Source organism: Belonocnema kinseyi, chromosome 9 (genome assembly GCF_010883055.1).
Source record: "Belonocnema kinseyi isolate 2016_QV_RU_SX_M_011 chromosome 9, B_treatae_v1, whole genome shotgun sequence".
Lineage (NCBI taxonomy): Eukaryota > Metazoa > Arthropoda > Insecta > Hymenoptera > Cynipidae > Belonocnema > Belonocnema kinseyi.
This window is the reverse complement of record NC_046665.1, coordinates 48087464-48095979: the sequence shown is the minus strand read 5'-3', so window position 1 is coordinate 48095979 and position 8516 is coordinate 48087464. Positions and strand designations below refer to the sequence as shown.

Below are 8516 nucleotides of genomic sequence, written 5' to 3'. Positions count from 1 at the left end.
GAGAGAGATCAGAGAGTATCCAAATATGAGATACCAACTCTGTTTGTCTGTTTAGCGTGATTGTCGGAATTCTATATACTGAATTTAAAAGTAATATAGGACATTTTAAAGGAAATTTAGTTTGTCATAAGAAGCTCAAATAAAAAATATTATTAAAAATTTTTTTATGCTGAAAATACAAAAAATGTAAAAAAGTACTTTTTCCAAATTCGTCAAACTACTCTCATAATATGAGATATATTTAGATATATTTAGTTTTTGCAGTAGTCACAAACACTTTTGTAACCAATTTCCCCCGCGCAGCCACAGAGTTATAAAAAACACAGGTATCTCATATTATGAGAACCACACCGTGCCACTATGCACTTACTATGCCTGACCTGTACAATGAAAAACTTCAACATTATCGATATTTTCCAACTTAGTTATTTAATCCCTATCACTCCAGACAAACTTTACTAGTTGTAAAAAAAGGTTAAAATAAGTCATAGGGTAAAGAAGGTGAGAAATTCTATCAGGAGTGGCGTAGATAACGCTAAATTCGAATCTCAAGATTCTTTTAAATTTAATAGCAGAAAGTACCGTTTAATGACATTGCGGTTTGGAAAGAGTTTTATTTTGACCGATCTTTGGAGTGCGTATACTTCAGAAAAAAAGTGCCACATACTTGTAACGTTTTAAGTCTTGCTCATTTTTCACCGATTTCTCCACCAATTTTACAAAATAGTACATACTTTTTTGACGATAATAGGAGCTGTGATTCTTTGGAATGATTCTGAAAACTTAGTTCAAGATGATGGATGTAGAGGAGCATTTTCAAGAAATAATGGAAATCGCGGTTTCGAAGATAAGTTTGAAGATGTAGGTGGTTTCGAAGCTGATGCTGTAAAAAAATATAAATCCCGACTTAAAAAAAGATGTTACAAATCAATGTCGTTGGAAATTTAATGTTCTGAAAAAGGTTCTGAATCCTGATTTAAATGATGGAGTTCAGAAACAGTGTCGTTGGAAAGCTAGTATTCTAAGAGAGAATGTCCATTACGGTTCTGACGATAAAGTTAAGGGCAGAGGGCTTTTCGAAAGTGATGCTGTAAAAAAGAATTTGAAAATTGGATATAAAATTAAATTTGAGGATGGAGGTCGTTGCGAAGACTATGCTGCAGGAGAGAATTTAAATCATGGTTTTGAAGATGAGATTATAGTTAAAGGTTGTTACGCAGTGGATGCTGCAAAAAATAATCCTCATCCTAGTTTTGAAAAGAAAAATGTCGATGAAGCTTGTTGCGAAGGTGATTCCGTCAAAGAGAATTCAAATCATGTTCTCGAAAACGAAAATGGGGATGAAGGTCGTGTCGAAGGTAATGCTATAAAAAAGGATTCAAATCATGGTTTCGAAAAAAAGATTGAGGATGAAGGTCGTTGCGAAGGAGAGACTGTAGAAGACAGTGTCAATTCAAGGTTTTGAATATAAGGATGAGAATGAAGGCCCTTTCGAAGGTCATATTGTAAGAGAGAATATTTGTCAAGAAAGAGGTGAGAGCGGTACTGAACATTCAACTAAAAATATTGCAACGAATCCGGCAAAATCTCAGGATAAACTTTCAACTATCTCACCAGACTTTAAGAAATTGGAATTTCATCAACACTGTATCTTCTGTAAAAAAGAACGGAAAAGGCACAAAGGACGCAATCAGCCCCTAAAGTCATTAGAAAGGGATAGTATGGAAACAAATTTAATGGTTTGTGCTAGAGCGTTAAATGACGTTAGTTTATTGCAAAATCTAAATGACGTTTTACAAAAAGTTACTACTGAAAATAGTATTTCCACTGTTCTGCAGTATCATACTCTGTGTAGGTTGAATTATCAAAAGCAGATGAATTCAGTATTTGAAAAATCGAATACTCATTGGCATTCAATAAGAGAATGTCATTTAAAAGCACACGGAGCAGTTTGTTTCTACATTATAGAAAACATCATAAAAAAGAAGCAGTGTTTTTTTCTTTTTTATGCGATTTATACAATGCTATTCTACCAGAAACGTGGAATGAAAAGATTGGGCCGTCTTATTTGTCAGTTTCGCATCAGTATGTAGGTTTGCAAATTTAAAAAGAATTTCAAAATAAAATCCAGAACATAGTAATGCACCGGAAAAAATTATTGCTCCCGTTCGCGGCGTTGTTTTTGATGAGAAAATGTTTTCGATGTTAGAAGAGACTCATGTTTTAGAAAAGGCAGCTCTTATTCTGAGATAAAGAATCCTGAAAATAGAAAAGAAGAAATTGCCCTCTCAATTAACTGCGAGAGACGTTATGGTTGGAGAGTGTACGATCCCAGAAGATGTGAGTGTCTTTTTCACAACATTGTTAGCTGGTGCACATTCTCGTTTTGCCTACGATAGAAAAGTCAAATCTTTATGCTATGGCGTCATTCATGCTGTAACTAAGGGAAAAATTAAAACTGCGCAAGATTTGTCGTTAGGAGTGGTGCTGAAAAGCCTCACAAGCAGTAGGAAAATAATTGATATTTTGAATATATACGGGCACTGCTCTAGCTACAATGTGGTTGAAGAAATAGAAACGGAACTGACTTTTTCATCTACCAGCCGTTCGCAGGTTTGTCGAGAAGACATCATTCAATCTCCAAACCTGAATACAGGATTAGCATTCGACAATTTTGATAGGTTTGTAGATACCTGCGACGGAAAAGACACGTTATATGATACGGTTGGAATAATATTTTAAAATATTGAACATGAACCGTACAGTGAACCTCCCCCTTCTTCGACGGGACATGAAATTCCATCGGCGGAAGTTAAAACTTCGGCAATGCAGTCTGAAACTTCATCGAAGTTTATTGCAAGTTGTGTGTAGGAACCTGGAAGTACACCAGACTTGATTGAAAGTTCAGAGACGGGACACGGAACTACACCGATGGTAGTTGATAATTCAGCTACGGGACCTCCAAATTCATCGGCTATCTTCGCCATTTCAGCTACGGGATCATCGACCATCAGCGCCCTTTCAAAAGAGGAACCTGAAACTACGTCGAACTTTATCGGAAGGTCAAAGAAGGGACAACGAACTACGTCGATGGAAGTTGACGATTTCGCTACTGCATCCGAGATTCCATCGAATATTATCGTCAGTTCAAAAAAAGAACCTGGAACTCCGTCGAACTTGACAGAAAGGTTAGCGACGGGATGAGAAACTACATCGATGGAACTAGATTATTCAGCTGCGGGATCCCTTACTTCATTGACGTTGAAAGAAAGTTCGGAAACAGATGGTTGTTATCGAGGTCAAATGCAAAGTAAGAGACGAAGAAGAGCATTCGAAGCCATCATGCCTGAAATAAAAGCCTATGCCAAGAAGTCTAGAATGAATCAAGTATTATTACCTCTTGAAGATGAGAGAAGACATGCTGTTCCTGAAGAGCTGAAGAAAATCAAATATCTTGACCTAATCTGGATGCTCTCCCATGCTTTCAAAGTAAAAAACACACCTACGTGGGTTGGTTATAATAGCCTGATAGTCGAGGATATCAGCCCCAAGCAAAGGGTATCATACCTTACACCAATCAAAATGTCTCCAACTCATACCAATGTAATTCTTGAAACAATGGTGCAGAGTCAAAAAGTAGCAGAAGAGTGTCAAGAAAAATATATGCAAGTTTCCTATGACTTAGCGATTAGTAAGGTTGCAATGTAAATTGAAGACACAGAAGAACCAAAGTTCAACAATCTCTTCATTCACATGGGTGTTTTTCATATTATGCTAGCAGACTTCCATGGTATTGGGAAATTTATTGACGATTGCGGACTTTCTCATTTTATGGTTGAGAGTGAGATGTTAGCTAGCGGATCTGTGGGAGGATTTATTGGTGGTAAACATTTTAATCGTTGTAAACGGTTGCATCCCATAGTTGCTGTTGGACTACGAATTTCACATTTTGAGTTATTTATCGAACGCTTCCAGCTTACTTGCAATGAGGATATAATTTTACAAGTTACGGAGTTTAAAAATGTAAAGTTTCCAAATTCTACGGTGTTCAGCCCAGCTCTTTCTGAATTGCTGGGAAAATACATTACGTATGAAGAGGAAACACGAGCTGGAAAGTACGGAAAAACACTGCAATTCTACATAACGTATATAACCCTGATTGATTGTTATTTACTGTTGTCTCGAAGCATCCGAACAGGAGATTTTGATTTATTCAAATATGTGCTGCCTCTAATATCAAACCTTTTTTTCGTATTTAATCAGTCGAACTATGCACGCTGGTTAGTAAAGTACCACGACAATTTGCTTAAAGTTCAAGAGACTCACCCCGGACTGGATGATCTCTTCAAAAAAGGATGCTTTGGTGTTAAGCGGACAGACAAACCTTTTTCCAGAAATGCTATAGACTTGACTTTAGAGCAAACATACAATGCTGAAGTTGCACTTTGCCAACTTCATTTCTGCGCGTCAGCGTTGGGCCAAAAGCCATGGAATTCGATCGACTACCATATCATCTGTATATGAAGAGACTGGTTTGAAGAAAACGCAAGATATAACAGCGGAATTAGAAAAAAGTAAGATGATGAAGAATTCTGCCCATCTTGACAATTTCGTCAAGACCTTAAAGAAGAATATGAATCCATTCGACCTTGAGATTGTAAAAAACTCTCTGTTCAATATTAGTACAGGACGGAATTTAAGAGAAAAATTCATTTCTGAGTGTGCAGAGGATATCAACCGATTTGAAAAGCCTATACAGAGATGTGAAATCTTAAATTTTGCAAGTCGAAGCAAAAGGAAAATCGTTAAAATTAGGACTAAAGTGCAAGAACTAAGAATGCAAAGAGATTTGTTTTGACTTTTACTAGGGGTTTCCATGGAACAAAATATTGACTTGCCCAAAGTTTTATCGTATCCTCTGACACCAGTTCCAGTCTCATTTTGTCATTTAGATGGAAGTATATGAAAAACTGATAAATCCGCATTGATGAAATTACTAGAAACCAAAGTAGAGAGTGAGGGACTACTTACCAGTAACGACGTCATTTATTATGGTTTTTTCATTCTGCACCTAATGAAAGACGTTCCCAAACTGTTTGGAAACATTTCTAAAAAGATTGTACAAATGGCTTCTAGATCTGGAGTAAATCAGATTCACATAGTCTTCAATCGCTACTTTTCTCCTCCAATAAAAGACTACGAACACGAATTAAGGAATGCAAACGATTCAGCTTTTGAAATTTCTGGACCAGACCAAGTGAGACCTGCAGATTTTTCGAAAGAGTTGAAAAATAGTAAATTTAAAGAATCACTCGTACGATTCTTGATAAATGATTGGGCCAGAGATGAGTTTGCTCCATTTATTGGCAGCAAGACTATACTTATCAATTTTGATTATTGCTACCGTTTCGAAGCCCTGAACAGCAAAGTAATTCGAGCAATTGATAACGGCTTCTCTTACGGAAGTCACGAAGAAGCTGATACGAAGATCGTTTATCATCTAAGTAGAATAGATGTGAACTGCAACGTTTTGATCAGATGTTTCGATACGGACATTTTGATAATATTGTTGGGAAACATGAAGAAAATTTGTTCTACATTAAAAGTTTGGTTAAAGGTTGGTGTGGGAAATTCTCAGCGGCATATCAACGTTACTAAATTGTATGAGTATCTACGAGAACCTTTATCCAGTGCTCTACCAGGTTATAACGCACTATCTGGATGCGATTTTAATCCGGCGTGTTTCCGAAAAGGAAAATCAAGACCATGGAAAATAATAGAAAATTCATTAAAATATCAAGAAGCTTTTAGTAATCTATCTGAAATGCATTTGAGCCATGATACTTTTGCTGTTATCGAAGAGTTTGTTTGTCAAATGTACGGCATGCCCAATGTTAAAACAGTCAATGAAGCACGAATAATAATATTTAACAAAAATTACAAAGCAAAAAGTAAGAATGAGTCGTTTAGGGAACAAGTTCGAAATTACGATGCCTCTAACTTGCTACCCTGCCAATCCGAACTTCGACAGCAATTACTTCGAACCCGATACATCATGAATTTGTGGGGAAATGCCTGCTTGGAACGTCCAACTGACTTATCGCCTCATGAACACGGCTGGTCAGAAAAAGACAGATGTTATGAATTCGTGTGGTTTACAGGGGATCAATTACAAAAACTGGTGGATGACATCATTGTTCAGCCCGTAGATGAGGATAGCAGCAATGAAAAAAAATCAGGTACGGGCGCAATTCAATTCATATTTTCATTATAAACAATTATGAACATTGCATGCGTCAAATTTATATTCAAAATAATATTATTATAATTTTAATAATACTTTGTGCTAAATGTGTAACCAAAAATAAACATCTGCGATGTAAAAAGTATAAACTTCTAAAATGGAACTTGACAAAGTAATTTAAGGAATAAAATAAAAATATATCAAGAAAATTTCTATACCTAGCAATTCTCCTTCAATAATTTCGTCTATACGCTTCATTTCGTCAAATTTTATAATATCTTGGATGATGTTTCAAAATTTGTTTGAAAAATTTGGTATGCAATTCTTTATAAGGAAGTTTTTTGGATATATTTTGACATACAATTTATTTCCAATCACCTTGCTGTAGACATTTGTGCGATTGTATTTGACGGATTTTCTGCATCGTGGATGTTTTTGTTAAGAATTCTTTTTTTTTCTAATTATTTTTTGTAGATTTAATTCTATTTATCATTACATTCTGTTGTCATGTTGAATATTTTACTAAATTATTAAATTTAACTAAATTATTAAAAGTCTGAACAAGTCTATCTCAAAACTGGACGGAAGTGCAATTTCAAGATAAACAATCAATTGCCTTAGAAAAAAATACGATTTTTTTCTTTAGAACTCCAAAGGGCCTTCTCTTGGTCGTGTTAATTCCCCCAACTTAGTCGCTCTAAAAAGAAGCCATTCTGTAACATTTACGAGTGTCAGATCTTAGTCGTGGCCGTCATAATTAATTTAAGGCCACGAGAATTTTATTTAAAAAAATTGATGTTCACATTTTTCTTTCTTTTTTTCATTTTTCAAAAAACCAATACCGGTTGAGCGAAATGATGAAGAAAAACTTGCATCAATTTGAAAAGTTGTATAAAAAATATGTCATAATCCTTTATAATGTCTTGCATTGTTCGCAAAAAAATCTAAAAATTCGATTCTGCGGGAAAGAAAAAATTGTGGCCACGAGAATGAGTTAGCCTGCAGAAAACTTACTAAGTATGTTCTTTATATGAGTGCAAACTCTTGAAAAATAAAAGATGAAATGAACAAATGTATGCATAAATTCCAAATGCTTATAATTCCGCGACTTTTCCAGTGACATGATGTTGTACTGCCTGCCTGCTTTGAAATGAATTCAGTATCTGACATCCTCTTTCTAGTAAAATTATTTATGTATGGTAATGTTCTGGTTCATCTGATCTGCAGAATGTTCATGATCATCGTATTGCATCTAAGACTAGTAAATCAATAGTTAATATGGAAATTAGTATAATTCAATATTATCATAATTCTACAGATGCCGAAAATGATGTCTGGGAAGCTTCAAGCGACATGGAATCTGATGACGATGACGGCATCACAGAGTTTGATTATGATTGCAGCGGAGAAAAGATAAATGAAGAATGAAAACTGAATCAATGACTGTGTTCTCTAAACTGAGACTGTATTTAATTTTCCATTACACTGAAGAAACTTTTATTCATCTGTGATATCGTGAGGTCATATTAGGATTACTCGATTTAGTACAATGAATTTTCTTGCTAGATTTGTAAGAAAAATGAGATATCGTCATGGATCTCAAGATTTTTGTTAAATATATTCTAGTAGAGTACAATATTATTATATTTACAAAATACGAGATAACAGTAACGAAGCTTGATCAAAACCCATTTATTTTCTACTGTGTATATATCTTCGCAAATATTATAATATTAATACATACTATAATAACAATAATAAATATTATAAATCAAAAATTTTAAACCGACGTTATTATTGTTTCATTATTACGTTGAATTCAATTCAAGACGCAAGTCTAGAGCATTTTTATGTTAAAACTCGTTATTATTATTATTACTTAAGAAAACTAAGTAATATCAATAGATTATTATTTCTTATGCAGAAAAGGATATTTTTCAACAACAAAAAATTATCTTTCATTCACTCATTTAATTTTTAATTTAAGGGGAATAGTTTATATAAGCAATTATTAAATTTTTAGAATAAAATTTCATTTTAAAGATTTAATTTACGTATTTTTGGTTCAAATATTTAGTTTATTAATTTCAGTATATATTAAACTGAAAAATTTTAGTTTGTATGATTCAAATTGTATATTAATATTTTAATTTATTATTTTAAGAAAAAGAATTCCTTTAGATCTATTGTATCCTACTCATTATTATTTACAATGAAAAATTGTAAATTCACTATGAATAAATTATTTTATGAATCATTTTGATTTATTTAT

General features: G+C 33.9%; 1 protein-coding gene across 6 annotated transcripts in view; it reads left to right on the top strand.

Annotated features, from left to right (window-relative positions):
• The window catches only part of LOC117179704, a 107454-nt gene that overhangs the window by 17018 nt on the left and 81920 nt on the right, over positions 1–8516 (top strand). Inside the window, exons 2-3 of one of the 6 annotated variants that reach the window (XM_033371740.1) lie at positions 752–6239; positions 7563–7864. The exons of the other annotated variants lie outside the window; for them this stretch is intronic. Of the exons in view, the coding sequence (XP_033227631.1) occupies positions 4988–6239; positions 7563–7672 (1362 nt within the window). The 5' untranslated portion in view covers positions 752–4987 and the 3' untranslated portion in view covers positions 7673–7864. Of the gene's footprint in view, positions 1–751; positions 6240–7562; positions 7865–8516 lie in introns of those variants that run through there. 6 annotated transcript variants of the gene reach the window in all.